This window comes from Pristis pectinata, chromosome 2 (genome assembly GCF_009764475.1).
Source record: "Pristis pectinata isolate sPriPec2 chromosome 2, sPriPec2.1.pri, whole genome shotgun sequence".
Classification (NCBI taxonomy): domain Eukaryota; kingdom Metazoa; phylum Chordata; class Chondrichthyes; order Rhinopristiformes; family Pristidae; genus Pristis; species Pristis pectinata.
This window is the reverse complement of record NC_067406.1, coordinates 91465997-91481762: the sequence shown is the minus strand read 5'-3', so window position 1 is coordinate 91481762 and position 15766 is coordinate 91465997. Positions and strand designations below refer to the sequence as shown.

Sequence of the window (15766 nt, the reverse complement as noted above, 5' to 3'; positions counted from 1 at the left end):
CCATAGCCTCCACATCTTTCCTGTAATACAGCGACCAGAACTGAATACGCCAGGTGTGACCTAGCTAGAGTTTTATAAGGCTGCAACACAACTTCCTGACTGTTGAACTCAATGTCTTGACCAATAAATGCAAGTATACCATACACCTTCTTTACCACCCTATTAACTTGTGCAGCCACCTTCAGGAAGCTGCAAGATCCCGCTGGACAGCAATGCTGTTAAAAGGTCCTGCCATTAACTTTGTCTTTTCCCTTTACATTTGATTTCCCAAAGTGCAACACCTCACACTTGCCCAGATTAAACACCATTTGCCATTTCTCCACCCCTATCTGCAACTGATCTACATCCCGCAGTATCCTTTGGCAATCTTTTACATATCCACAGCGACACCAATCTTTGTGTCATCAGCAGACTTACTAACTCACCCATCCACGTTTTCATCCAAGATGTGGATTAGTTCTTGACTCTTCTACTAAGATGGAGGGTTTCTTTGTACCAACTCGGTATTTCATCATGATTTTAACATCGTTATGCCCTCACAACCTCCTGCTCCAAGGAATACAACCCCTGCATTATACATCCAAAAAGTCCTTCACCTCAGGAATTGTTCAGAAAGGGTGCAGACAAGAAAGGGTGCAGACAAGATTTACTAAAGTATTGACATCATTTCCAAAGTGTGGCACCCAAAACTGGGCACAATGTTCCGCTGTGAGTGAATCAGTATTGCATAAGGTTTATCACCTCCTTGCTATTATACTCTATGCCTTGTACAACAAGGCCAGATCCCCCAAGCTATTTAAAAAAAAATCACATTCTCAACTTGCCTTGCACTTACAATAAACTATGGACATGTATTCCCCATGTCTTTTAGAAACATGCCATCTATTTAACATCTCTTCTCAGTCTTCTCACTAAAATATATCAGCCTAAAAGTTGAAAGGCACTCAATATTGCTTACTATTGCTTTAAGCTTACTAGCCTTCTTGAATAGATCCCTCATGTCCACTTGCTTACACATCCTCCTTCTCTCATGTAAAGTGTGATTGAAGGTAGCAAATTGCATTATAGTTTGAGCAGAAGTGCAATTTTGTTGCTGAACAAGTCTCAAGACATGTCGGAATCATTCAGCGTCAAATTTTCCGAGATTTTTTCCTTAGAAGTTTTTGCCGGTTGCCTAAGAATTCCAGATGCATAACTATCAGATAAACAACTGTACTTATTTTCCAAAATAAACAGATGATTCCATTAGAAAGTACCTACCTGGTATTTAACCAGTGATTTTATTTTAATATATTATATGTAAAAACAATCACAAATATTCAAATATGTAAAAACTGAACGAAATTCAACTGTTTTTCCCAAATCCATATTAGGAAAGACAGTAAATATACCAGTACTCCAGCTACTGCCAAACTACTTTTATATGGCTGCAAGAACACAAGATTTTGGGCTGCTAGGATGATTATCTATTCCTTTAGAGAGGAACTGATGCTGTCATCAGGTCTGTTGATGGTGCACTGAACTTTTCAATATTAAGAGTTGAAATGTGCATGAGTCAAATCTGATTTCTAATATTTGGATTAACCACACCACCTTCAAGAAACAATTCCTGAATGATTCTGATTTAAACTGACCTCAGCCCAATTAAAGATATCTTGTATTTGCTTTCTGAAAAATTACCACGATATAACACATCAATTTTAGAGGGTTTTTGTTTTGGGGGGGGGGGGGGCGGGGTGGGGGTGAGGGAAAGAGATTAATGAACTGCACTTGAGTGAATTAAAAAAAAGTTGTAAAAACCCAAGTTGTTGCACCTCGGCCCCCTCCTTCAGTATGATTATCATCAGCAGACCATTTTCAGTTTCCAAAAACTAAAATAAATTCAAGACTACAAATCGTCTTATTAAAACTGATTCCTAATGCAAAGTATGTTACTAACACATTGTGTAATTCATAGATGTTTTAACAATCAGGGAAATAAAAGTTTCAAAGAAAATTCTTTAACCATGGAGAAACTGTAGTTTGAAAATGGAAAACTAAAAGATTAGACAAATATAATGTAGACAGTTGACTCAATCTCAAGTATACACAAACTAGAAGTGAAACCATTAAGCAAAGGAACATTTGTACAAATACATAGTTTACTATACAAAGCAATTCTGTACATTGTGCTTTATAAAAAGGAATCAATTTTTTTTGTATGCAACCATACTATTCACTTTGTGTATGGTGGTGGTGAAAGATCGCAGACGAACCTCTTCAGAATTGTTTATGAATTGTGGTCCGGATTCTTCCCATTTTTCTGGTACCTCCAGATCTTTATCTGTATATATCAGTAGATCAAAAGAACCTGAAAAGCCAAAAATGAGCTGTATTAAAATTAAAATAGGTCGACAGTACAGTGCTAAGTAGTCATTCAGAATGATCCTGAAGTTGCAATTGCAGCATACGTCTTTAAAAGCAGACTCCAGGGTTTTCATCTCTACCATTCTAGTCACAGATCCATTCCAATGAATAAAAGTCTTTTCCTGATACTGGCAAATTTGAAGATGTTATTCTCCAAATTTACCTTTCTGTACTGTTTACTACCTCAGACAACAAGTTTGCTGATCAGGTATCCTGCTCCCTGGAAAACTCTAGTCTCTTGTGTATCTTAACATTTTACACTTTTTGATATCAGGAATCTTGGAAAAGCTTTGATTCATTGAAGTCTTCATGTCTGGGTAACCATACAGTATTCAAGAACTTAAACTATTAGTAATTTCTTGCTGTGTTTTGTTTGAAGTGCAAATTATGCTTACATGAATAGTTGCACCAATGAGATTACAGAGAGTAGGACAACAATTCTTTGCAAAATTCTGAAGCAGAGTGCTTCCTAACTGAAATAGAAACTACAGACTAAACAAAGTCCAACAGATCAATGAAATGAAAATAAGAATCATAGAGCAGTGTTTTCACTCAACACCTGGCAACCAACAGAAGTCAAGCAATTAACAGGTTGCCTTCAGTATTGAGTGTATGGTGGAAGGAAAGATAATCAAATAATCAGTAACAAATACAACAGCATTTTAATATAATTAATATTCACTTACATGCAGTATCAAGCAAAGGCAAGAAGGTCACTGTAGCAGTGATTTGTCTGATGACAGACCGGATTTCATCTTGAATAGCTTTTTCTGATTTCTCTCTTGCTTGACTGCAATGAGACAATTAGATTGAAATAATGAACTGGCCAAACAACAGATTAGTAGTCTTTATATCTCTGGTCTTCAATTTCAAATACTGAAACCCAAAGCACTTTCTGAAACTAAAAAAACAAAATCATAGGAGTACTTTAAAGAGGCCAACTCTAAAATTTTTTCTGCCTTGCCAGACCTTGCTATAAATTTACTTCAATAGCTCTTAATAGCGTCTCCCTCAGCAACTGTGTTATTAACTTCAAACTCATTGAGAACAAATCCCAAGATTAATTACATACATACTTTGTTCACCATCTTCTCCACTACAATTTTTTTCATTTTATGTTACTTCTAACTGAAAGTCTATTCCAAAACTTTGTTTTTTTAATGTCTTAAATAATTTAGATGTGCCTCTGGAAGTAACTGTCTAATTTGGAGAAAGGGCTCATGAAAACATCCAAGTGTACTTTCTTGGCTAAAGTTCATAAGTCACATTTCTCGCAGCTGGTAATGACAAATTTAATTTTTAGAACATAGAAACACTACAGCACAGTACAGGCCCTTTGGCCCACAACGTTGTGCCGACGTTTTATCCTGCTCTAAGATCTATCTAACCCTTCCCTCCCACAATGCCCCCTATTTTTCTATTAATATGTTTCTTAAAGTTGAACTGCTTCATTACAGGCTGGAGATTGGGCAGCCATTTGCAAGAGCAAAGGGATCAAGAGGTGGGTTTTTTTTGAAAAAGACGACTGCAGGTTGGAAAAAGCAATACGAATAATAATCATAGTGGAAGCAAAGTTGAGTGTCAGCAGTCGGGGGGTGGGGGGGGCGGTAGGGGAAGTGGATTAAGTAGCTGTTCTGATTGACAATAGTCAAGACAATTAAAATCTCTACTGGATGGGCAAGAGTTCTGGAAGAAAGGTGAAAACAAAAGACATACCACCCAGGCTCTTTTATAACTTCTAATCATGATTTTGGAACAGATGCTTTGAAGCATTGCTATCTAGGAAAGCTGAATGCAACAATAACACAACAGTAGTCTCAAACATCCTTGATAATCAGGTGAATAAGCAGAACTGCAAAACAAAACTAAAAAATTTTACGTATCTTGATGCAGTAGTAAGGTTATTACTATTGCATCAAAATACACAAGGATCAAGTGGAAAACAAGGTTAACACTTCACTCCAGGAGAACCAAGCTCTAACCACTTAAGAAATCTGAACAGTAACATCAAATTTAGTCACTTAACTATTTCTATTTTTGCCTTTACAAATAATCAGTCTTAAGTATCATCCAAAACTTAAGTGTTCAGAACAGTTCACAGGTAACAAGTGGATTAAAACAGAACTTTCATGAGGGGAAAAATTATGAATACCATTCATTTATTGTTGATGGTTTACAACTATGGAAGCAGTGGCTTTCATATTTCCCACCTATGTATAAACATGGAAAGAGCTTCATCCAATAAATAAATCTATCCAAATGAGCTCCAGAAGAGCACAGTTGATTTTCAGGTCATATTCATTGGATGACTCTTTTCTCACATACAGAAAGTTTCAGTCAAAAGGAATGGTCCATGAAAAGTTCCAGACAGTTACTTCACTAAAAGGGACGTAATTAGTTCAAGGCAGACCTACTGTCTGAACAAAATTAAGGTAACCTATTTTATGATGTTTGGCTTAAATTTTCAACTTGGAATGGTGCACAACACCTCTAGTGTGGTAGTTCTCAATATTTACCTGTTTTCAGTCATGGTTTTGTCACACTCGATGTCAAACTGCCATCTTTCTAGTACCTCATTGGTTTCTATGCTGTTGATAACCACCACAAGTCTTTGAACAAAGTGATTACATAACCAATCTGAAACAAAAAAATACAAAACAAATACCATGTTAAGGTGAGAAAGTACAATAAAAACAATCCAATATGAATTTGTAATATCCCAACCAACTAAATGTATATCTTTTTTCAATTTAACATTGCTTGGTGCACTACTGAAATTTAGAAAAATCTTTACAGTTCAGAAACTGAATTAATACTAAATGACGATTTTTAGATGTCATTTTTTCTACAATTTACCATTGAAAAAAAGGGATGGCACACTAAATAGGTTTCTTAACCCTACCTTGCACTGTTTGCTGGTATTTGTAAAGAATTGAATGTCAACTTTAATCATGAATTATGTGGATAGATTGATACCATCAAGAACCAGTCTTCAAAAATAAAACCTGTTCACGTGCAATTTACAAGCAGTAATCAGACACCATTGTCTGCTAAGATTGCAGACTACTGGTTCACAACCGGAGATATATTTTGGAAATGAAAAGGCAAATCTATTCTATTCACACTTACACAAAGGATACTTTATTAAACATAACATCCATTGTTTCAAGGACATTGAAACCAGCCATTGGGCAGGGACATTCTGGTTTGCACCATTGTAAGTTATGCAGGGCAAAACAATAGATGAATGTTTATGCTAATTGCACCACATTGAAACTCCCAGGATGAGATCTGGGAAGGAATTAAGTGACTATCTTGTCACTTAACAGATAGTTAAAGACACAGGAGAGACTGCAGATGCTGGAAATCTGGAGCAACAGACACACAGTGTTGGAGGAACTCAAGTCAGGCAGCATCTATGGAAGGAAATGAACAGTTGATGTTTCAGGCCGAGACCCTTCATCAAAGCTCATAATCAAAGACATTTGTTCTATCAATCAATATTTGAGTTGTTTGTGTATCCAGGGAGCCATTCCTCAATACTGTGACAAAAGAATTTCAGTGTCTAGGTCTGAAGGCTTCCGAGCACAAAACCCATCTATACAGGTGTTTGAATATTCAAAGCTGCCGTCAGCTGAGATGTGTTCCCATTGCAAGTACGCAATCCTATAGTTACTTTTGTACACTCAAAGTGTTGAAGTTGAAACTTATTTTTGTGCTTAAAAATCTCAATGTACTTTGAGTTCAGAGTGATTCTTCCAAGAGATTCTTCCAGAATACTTGCTTGTTGAACTGACTAGACCTACATCTACAACTCCATCTTGATGTGGCTCACTTAAAAAAAATCACAATAGTATTAGATTAAACTTACTGTTTCTAAACAGCAATTTGAGTGGTACCACACACAATAATGATATTAATGACATATAGAGTGGAAAAAAATACTACAGGTAAATAACCAGTTTCTGGTATTCAACTCCCAAGGTATTATACAAGTTGCCTCACTCCATCTCAACATCAGTAGCAGCAGCAAACAAAACAGGAGGTTCAGGATAAAAAAAACTGATGCAAAGATCAGGGACGCACAGAATGGGCCAGTATCAGAAGCAAATGAGTACATTCATGCAGAATGAGCTATATCAGTAACACGCAACCAGAGCACACAACAGCGAGGAAAGTTGAAGGGATTGATTTCAGGGGATAAAAATATAGAAGTAGAGGGATAAAACTTGAACACGGTTGAAAATGAAAGACTGTTTAAAAATGAAAATTATTGATGTAGAATAATTTTCTCGCTGAGGCCCCTTCGCCCTCCCGCTCCGCCTCTATCAGTTCCGCTCGACCACCCCTGGGCCCAGAACCAGGATGGCGGTGGTGGGTGTCCGACTGCAGCGTTCGGCTGGGCCAAAGGGACTGTTTCCGTGCTGTAGGACACTCTGACCCTGACCCCGGGGCTGGTTTGGTGGGTGGGTGGAGAGAGGGGGATGGGTGGGGGGGGGGGGTAGTGGTTGGGGTGGGGGTTGAGGGATGTGCCGGGCCTGAGGTCCCCGGTGCTGTTGGTGACCCCTTGGGCGGCCCAGGTCCAGTGACTGTGGGGCCAGGGGTGAGGCCTGGGGTGGAGGTCAGTGGGTTGGGGTTGGGTGTGGGGGGCGGTGTTGGCGTGTGTCCGGGCCCAGTGTGGAGGTGGGGGGTGTCTGGGTCCAGTGTAGGGGTGGACGGCGGTCCCTGGTTACCTCCCTGTGGCCACACCATCTGCCGCAGGGCCGGAGGTGACGGGTTTGTCCCTGCTGCTGGGTCACCCCGGTTCTCCCGCACAGCCTGCTCGTCAGTGGGTGAGGCAGGTACATCAACATGTAAACGCACCGGGACAGGGACAGGAAAGGTTTGGAGGGATACGGGCCAAACACAGGCAGTGGGACTGGCTCAGATGGGCACCATGGTCAGCATGGACGTGTTGGGCCTAAGGTCCTGTTTCCGTGCTGTGGGATTCTATAACAGGACAATGAAAGCAAATATCCAGTATTAAAAGGGTCAAAGATCAATACTTGAAATGAACAGAAGTTCAATGTCACTGAACTTCAATGCAATATTAAAGAAGTTTAGTAGCAGGAGGTAGGAGGACATGGAGGGTGAATAGTAGTAAAAGGTTGAGCAGGTTGGGACTTCTTTCATTGGCGTTTAGGAGAATGAAGGGCGACTTTATAGAGGTGTATAAAATTGTGGGGCATATATAGGGTGAATGCATACAGTCTTTTTCCCAGTGCTGGGGAATCAAAAACTATCAGGCATAGGTTTAAGGTGAAAGAGGAGAGATTTAAAAGGAACTTGAGGGGCAACTTTTTCACCCAGAAAGTGGTCAGTATATGGAATGAGCTGTCAGAGGAAGTAGTTGAAGCAGGTACATTAACAACATTTAAAAGGTACTGGGACAGGTACATGGATGGGAAAGACTTACAGGCCAAACAGGGGCAAATGGGACTAGCTTAGATGGGGATCTTGGTCGGCATGGACCAGTTGGGCCGTAGGGCAAGTTTCTGTGCTGTACAACTCAGTATCAAGGTAGTTATACTCGTATTGCATTCTAGGAACTCTCATCTTTTGCATAAGAATAGCAAGTAATACAGACCTGCTGTGTCATAAATTGCTGCTAAATTAACATTTTAAAAGAATCTATCAGATTAGAATCATACAACCATGCACCAATGAATGCCAAAAGAGAAAAAATTAATCTCAACTCACTGCTCTTTTTTTTATATAGACTGTGCAACCAAATCCATTTCCACCACCATCCAGACATTGCAGATTGTATCTGACTACAACAACAAAATCTCATTTTACCTCTGCTTCTTATGCCAGTTATATCAAATATGTACCTTCAGGCTGCCAACCTTGAAACCAGTGGAAGTATTCATATCTTTAATTTCCCTTCAGCCATCTCCAAGGATGATAATCCCAGCTTTTCTAGTCTCTCTACATAACTTAGTCCCTTGTTCCCGACAAATCTTGTCCCCAAACCTTTTCAAGGCCTTAATATTCTTAAAATGTGATGACCTTAATCTGGCATACTTGAGCCATACCTAGCCAACGATTTACAAAGAATTGGCACAACTTCCTGACAAAGTGAGTTTCAACACAATGCAGCCATTTTATTTTTTAAAAACTCAACCTTAAAAGGCAAGGGGAGGGAGAAGGCATGGCAGGGTCGATAATTCAAGAATCTTACAATTCATTCTACCTGCACCAACTCTTCAAAGTTACGGTCCGTACCAACAAGTGACCAGTTTCCTAGTTTCATACAATAATTAGACATGCTCACCACTATAGAGTACCTGCATCTGGATCAGGACTCGGGTCCAGACGATCAGATGGGACCCCAACATCATCCACGGGATATGATATTTCATCTCCAGAGCTGCCATCTCTAATGGACTCAATTTTCAGAACCATTCTCTTAAAACTTGCCAAATAGCCAACATCCTTCCAGGTTTAGGTAGTTTAGTGCACACAAGGAACATTTTATACAGTATCTTATGACCTTAGGAGTGAACCCAAAGTAATGGGAGCAACAAACTCCAGATAGATTCCTACATAGTTTTGTTGGCAAATCAGGCTGAAGGACCCGTTTCCATGCTGTATTACTTTATGAAATCCAAGGTTGAAAATTAAATCACTGCAGGCTATTTAACATGCACCTACAAAAACATTTCACAAAATGTTCAAATCCCTGCAACAAAATTGAAAATAAATCAAGTCATACCTTTTAGCTGACCAACTACATTCTTCAGATAATTGTTAAGGACAGGGTCTGTTGTAACAAGCATTGTAAGCCCATACTTCTGTACTCGCGTGAAAGATTCTGGTGGGTAGATTCCACGTTGGTACAAGATGCTGTTGATGCCATAAGCTATAATAAAAAAAATTAACAATTAACCACAGCTGTTAAGACCAAACCAACTGCCCTTTTAGGCTATTAAGCAAAATGTCAGTGTTGGACGGTAAAACACATAACCATCTGCACTGGATCAGAACTGTCACCAAACTGTATCTAGGTACAGATGTCAGTGTTCCTGTGCACCAACATTTAAAAGGTACTTAAACAGGTACATATTTTGTAATATTTTGTGTATTGTCATATTTTCAGAAAATATTTCTCCTTGTGACTTAAAATAATACATTCAAGAAAACAAGACAGAAGGGTTGACCAAAGTGGACTGTCCTTGAACTAGAACCTCAACTACTCAACGTTAGGTGGGTCAACTTTATATGTACCAATAAATCCAAACAAAATTGAAAAAACCTACCCTGAAACCACAACTACCTGAGCACACAAGTAGTAAGTAAAGTGAACATCATAAGTGCAAGTAGAAGCTAGATAAATAAATGTTGGAAAAATAAAGATAAGGTTCTGCTTGTTTGGTTAGATGACACGGTTAGGAGAAAGCCCATGCCAAGTGGCATTGTGTAATAAGTGGCAGGACAGTCCAATGGGTTAAAGAGTCCAATTTCCATACAGTACACTCAATAAAGCATCCACAGTCATGATAAAGTTATAATGACAAATGCTCTAGATTCCATGCAATGAATGGTAGCTTCTAAACTAAATATGCCACACTAAGAGAGCAGGGAAGTGACTCATACATTACAAAGTACCTTGTTACATCTTGAAAACACTCCAATGCTCAGTTACTAAATTGAAGACAAACAAAAAAGACTGCAAATGCTGGAATACAGAACAAAGACAGCGCTGGAAAAGCTCAGCCCGTCATTCAGCCTTTGTGGAGGCAAAACGTGTAAGTTGACATTTTAGGTCAAGATCCTGAATCATGACAGAGAGGGAATAGGAATGACTGCCAGTATATAACAGTACAAAGGGGAGAGGGATAGAGGAAAGTAGATGATATGTGCACCCAAATGGGGAGGGAATGATGGGCCGATGGAATCAGTTGGGGAGAGGGATGGGATAGATGAATAAAGGGAGAGGAGGGTGGACAGGTGAAAGCATGTGGGAGGAGAATATCCAGGGCATGGGTTTGGCCTCCATGTCAACAGAGGACAGACAGGTTAGTGTGGGAGTGAGGAGTTAAAATGACATGCTATTGTAATTTTGAAGTGGCTGTTGCAGAGTGCTCTACAAGATAGTCACCTCGTTGACACTTAGTTTCACCAATATATAGGAGGGCACATCACAAGCATAGAATGTAGAAGACCAGGCTGAAAGACCCACAGGTTAACCTCTGCCTTAGTTAGAAGGGCTAAGGTGGGTAGTGGTGAGGGAAGAGGTGAAGGGACAGGTGTTACACCTCCTCCAGTTGCAGGGAAAAGTGCCAGGGGACAGGGAGGGAAGGAGCTGACCAAGGAGTCCCAAACAGAGCGGTTCCCAGCAGAAAGCAATACTTGGGCAAAGAGAGGAAGATATGATTGGTGGAAAGATTGCATTGGAGCTGGCAGAAGAGATTGTGTTGGATGTGGAGGATGGAGGAGTGAAAGGCAAGGACCAAGGGAACTCTCTTGCTGTTCTGCCTCAGTGGGGAGATGTGTGTGTGGGGGATGGGGGGCAGATCATACGTGCAAGAAATACCTATGAGGGCTCCACAACTGTGGCAGAGGCTTTCGGGAGCTCTACAGCAGAAGGTCTCATCTTGACAACAGATGCAGCATAGATGGAGCAAACGAGTAAAAGGGAAGGTATCCTTACAGGAGACAGGGTGGAAGAGAGTATAGTCAATGCTGCTACGGGAGTTGGTGGGTTTTGGCAGATTCTGTGTGGGTAGCCAACAACCCAATGGGAAGAACATTGAATTTTCCAATTTCAGGTATTTCAATTCCCAGGGCTCTCCTTCTATACAAACTCACCCGTTCACCCACATTTCTTCTCCCTTTGTTCATCCGTCCCATCTCCTGGTTCCAACTGCCCATTGCTCCCTCCCCACCCGATTCCACCCATCACCTACCAGCCCCTCTCCCACACCCCTTCATATTGTTACAAACTGGCAACCTTTTCTGTTCCCTTAGTCCTGATACAGGATCTCAACCTGAAACATTGTTTTCTCTCCACAGATGTAAATTAATCTGCTGAGTTCTTCCAGCACTCTGTTTTTGTTTCAGTTACAAAATTACTTTAGTCACTAATGCATGGTCACTATTTATGTCACTTTTTTTTTTGACATCATTAAAAGAGATAAGGTGATAACCAGTTTATTAAAATTAACTTGTCTTGTCCTGAAGCGTTTTCTTTCTGAAAGGTACAGGATTGCTTCCCCTTTTCCAGACAGGAAACAAATCAGAACTCAATCTTCAATTGATGACATAAAGATCTCTAACATTTATTTGAACAGATAAGAGGGAATGCAATTTCACACTATCAGGAAAACAATGCAATTGCAATGTAATTGTGCAGTTTGCAATAGAAAGCTAAAGTTGGTGCTTGAACCCAGAGTACTTCTCACCCAAATGTTGAACATCCAATCAAGTGAGCCAATAAAATAAAGTGAACACATTCATCTGTATTTTTGCATGCAACATTCCCAGAAGAAAAAGAATTCTATACTATTATTTCAGGCTGCATTATTCAACTTATTACAATTTAAATGTAAAAATTTAAAGGGGACCCAAAGGATGACTTTTTCCACACGGAGATCAGTGAGTTTGTGGAACGAGATGCCACAAGAAGTGGTAGAGGCAGGTACATTTGTAACATTTAAGACATTTAGACATGTACAGGGATAAGAAATGTTTAGAGGGATAAGGACCAAATGTAAGCAAATGGGACCAGGTAGACAACTTGGTCAGCATGGACAAATTGGCCCAAATGACCTGTTTCCACACCATAGAATACAGGCCCTTCGGCCCACCATGTTGTGCCGACCTTCAAACCACGCCCAAGACTATCTAACCCCTTCCTCCCACATATCCCCCATTTTAAATTCCTCCATATGCTTATCTAGAAATTTCTTGAACTTGACCAACGTATCTGCCTCCACCACTACCCCAGGCAGTGCACTCCATGCACCAACCACTCTCTGGGTGAAAAACCTCCCTGATATCTCCCTTGAACTTCCCACCCACTACCTTAAAGCCATGCTCTCTTGTATTGAGCATTGGTATTCTGGGAAAGAGGCAATGGCTGTCTACTCTACCTATTCCTCTTAATATTTTGTATACCTCTATCATGTCTCCTCTCATCCTCCTTCTCTCCAAAGAGTAAAGCCCTAGCTCCCTTAGTCTCTCCTCAAAATCCATACTCTCCAATCCAGGCAGCATCCTGGTAAATCTCCTCTGCACCCTTTCCAATGCCTCCACATCCTTCCTATAATAAGGTGACCAGAACTGGACACAGTACTCCAAGTGTGGTCTAACTAGAGTTTTGTAGAGCTGCACCATTACCTCATGGCTCTCAAACTCAATCCCATGATTTATGAAAGCTAACATCCCATAACCTTTCTTAACTACCCTATCCAACTGTGAAGCAACTTTCAGGGATCTGTGGATATGAACCCCCAGATCCCTCTGCTCCTCCACACTACCCAGAATCCTACCATTAACCTTGTAATGGTCATAAATAATTGTTATATTTACTGGACTACTCTGAAACAGCTATACACAAGGTTACAAATGACATCCAATGCAAATGTGACCACATTGCCTTAATCGTGCCCCACTTGCCTGCAACCTTTGGCACAGTTTACATAGATGTCCTCCCCATTGCTCAGATGAGCAAGATTATCTATCCTCAGTTCCAATTTTATTAAGTCATAGCCAGAGAACCTTCAATGATTTATCTTCCTACTCCACTACCTTCTGCAACTTAAAGATCTCTCCTTAGCTCTTCTAATTTTTCCATTAACATGGTGTTCTTGAGTGACATCTGAAAATACATCAAAGTTCTCTAGGCTATAGGCTGACACTCTGACCATGCTGACCCTCCACTCTCCTAGATTTGTCATTCTGCTTGCCTGATGTACAGAACTGGATTATGAGAAACTTCCTCTAATATATATATTTAAAAAAACACAAAAGCCACCAGTTTAGTTCCTAGCTTATTTTCTATGCACACCTGAACTTGCAATACTTTTTCCAACCTTTGCATTCACGTAACCCAACCTCTAACCTCATCTAGTACCAAGCAAACCAATTTCTGTGCCCCTTCATTTCTGGCCATTAGTTCTTCCCCAGATTCTCATGCCAACCAGCTGTATCTTCAGTTGTCCCAAACTTTTCTTCCTTAAGCATCACCTTTTGACCAGACCTCATCAACTATTGGAGTTTTTTTCTCATTACTTCATGGTCAAATTGCAAGGACACAACTGTAAAGCATTTTACTTCAGCAAAAATGACCGTACAAGTATTTTTTTGCCCATATCAGCACACTGATTAGTGAAAACCAAATAAATGGATAAACATTATGATTTGAAGCCCCATTCAATTTGTCATCAAATCTAAACAACTCACATACAAAGCATATGCATATATATTTCAACAAAACAGAATCAGCCATTGTAATCTATTAGTTATTGCAAGTCTTAGGTATTTATAGAACATACAATAGTACAGCACAGGAACAGTCCCTTCAGCCCAGCATGTCGATATCAAACCTGAACTAATCTCTTCTGCCTGCAGATGATCCACATCCCTCTATTCTCTGCAATATTCATGTGCCCATCTAAAAGACTCTTGAATGCCTCCATCCCATCTACTTCCACAAGACACATACAATTACAAAGATCTCTACTGTTGGTCCACTTTCTGCCGTGTGGCTGAGGAGGAAGTGAAAGAGGGAGGAAAGGAAGGATACTGAGACTCTCAGCAGGATATGCGCCAAGGTCAGAGCAATTTCACGAGTGACTCTTATGCACGGTGTGTTGTTTTACACCGAGTATCGTAAAAGATAACCCATCTCAAAAATAAACGGCTCTGGGATGTAAAAGCACCGTCCGGCCCTGAAGCCACCACGCAGCCCAACCGTAACCACCCGGGCACCACCAGCCCCAGCCTCAACCCGCCCTTCCTTCCTTCCTTCCTCAGCCCCGGCTTCATCTCTCCTCCCGACCCCCACCCCGTCCCCGGCCACTCACAGAAGAACTGCGACACGATCTCCGCGCTGCCCCGCAGAGTGATCCCTTCCCGCGCCGCGACTTTACCCGCCATCACATTCAAACCCACCGACACCAAATGCGCCTGCGCAATGGGCACAGCGAGGCGATCGTGGCGGGTACGCCTGCGCGGTAAATAACCGTTTGACGCGCATGCGCCTGCAGGTGCAAGAATCCGGAGACTGCGCCTGCGTAGTGTTATTGAAACCGATGCAAGTGGCCTGCAGCTTTGTGGGTGTCTCTTTAAAATTAAGGCAAATATTCCATCAAAATTATAAACAAGTGCAGATGTTATAAAACTGAAAGAAAACAAAATATCCTGGAAAAACTCAGCAGGTCGTGCAGCATTGTGGAATGAGAAACAGTCAAGTTTATTGTCATATTGTTAAGTAGGATGAAAAACTTGCGGCAACATCAGAGGCACATAGGTTCAGACAATACACAGAACATAAGTTGTACATAAATTATACAAGACAGTGAAAATTAAGAAAAAAACTGTGCAAAAATAAGACAATAGTGCAAAAAAAACACTTAAGGTTGACAATCCTTTGTCAGAACTGGGAAGGGGAGAGGCTGCAGAGAGGGTGTGGAAAGAATAGATCAGACAAAGGGAATAATTCCTACAGGGTGAAGCCAGAGTTGTCCTGGGGATAATCTGTAAAGTAGGTCATCTGGTTAGTGAGGGCAATTTGGCAGACAGATCATGGTTCTTTATTCATGAAAGCCATAAAATTAGGACAGAGACTGAGAACTTAGACAAAGAAATGCACAAGTTGTGAAATGCAGGGCTGCAGGTCATGCCCAGCAGTTCAGGCTGTGCTAATGGAGAGAGATATACTGAGCCAATATCAGATATGGATAACTTGGCCTTTTCTGATACAGACCAAGAAAATGACTTAGCTAAAATTGCAGAATTTGATATTGAGTCCAGAAGACTGCAATGCACCCAGACTGAAAATGAAGTGCTGTTTCTCAAGCTTATGTGGGCCTTCACTACAACATTGCAGGATGCCACAGACAGATAGGTCAGAATGGGAGTGGGATGGAGAATTAAAGTGGCAGGCAACAGGAAGCTCAGTGTCACTTCTTCATTAGGTTTCTCCAACGTAGAGGAGACTGTATTGTGAATGCCAAATACAGTACACTAGATGACAGAAGTGAATCACTTCTAACCTAGAAAGAGTGCCTGAGTCCCTGGATGGTCAGAAGGGGAGAGGTGAAAGAGCAGATGTTGCAGCTACTGCAATTTTATGGGGAAATGTCAACAGGAG

General features: G+C 40.7%; 1 protein-coding gene across 1 annotated transcript; it reads right to left on the bottom strand.

The window, feature by feature from the left end:
• Positions 1-1242: 1242 nt before the first annotated feature.
• mad2l1 (MAD2 mitotic arrest deficient-like 1 (yeast)) lies at positions 1243-14601 on the bottom strand. The gene is made up of 5 exons (XM_052044896.1): positions 14478-14601; positions 9164-9310; positions 4923-5043; positions 3093-3196; positions 1243-2350 (listed from the first exon to the last, which is right to left on the bottom strand). Exons 1-5 carry the CDS (start codon positions 14548-14550, stop codon positions 2187-2189), a joined length of 609 nt encoding a protein of 202 aa, XP_051900856.1. The 5' UTR covers positions 14551-14601; the 3' UTR covers positions 1243-2186.
• Between the last annotated feature and the right edge of the window lie 1165 nt (positions 14602-15766).

What these genes read in the sequence shown, in the direction of transcription:
- mad2l1 (XM_052044896.1), bottom strand. Translation starts at nt 14,550, where the DNA reads ATGGCGGGTAAAGTCGCGGCGCGGGAAGGGATCACTCTGCGGGGCAGC. An exon ending in GATCGTGTCGCAGTTCTTCT is followed by an intron (nt 9,311 to 14,477) that starts GTGAGTGGCCGG and finishes TTTTTATTATAG; the next exon opens with CTTATGGCATCAACAGCATC. An exon ending in GCCTTTGCTTGATACTGCAT is followed by an intron (nt 2,351 to 3,092) that starts GTAAGTGAATAT and finishes TTGGCTTTTCAG; the next exon opens with GTTCTTTTGATCTACTGATA.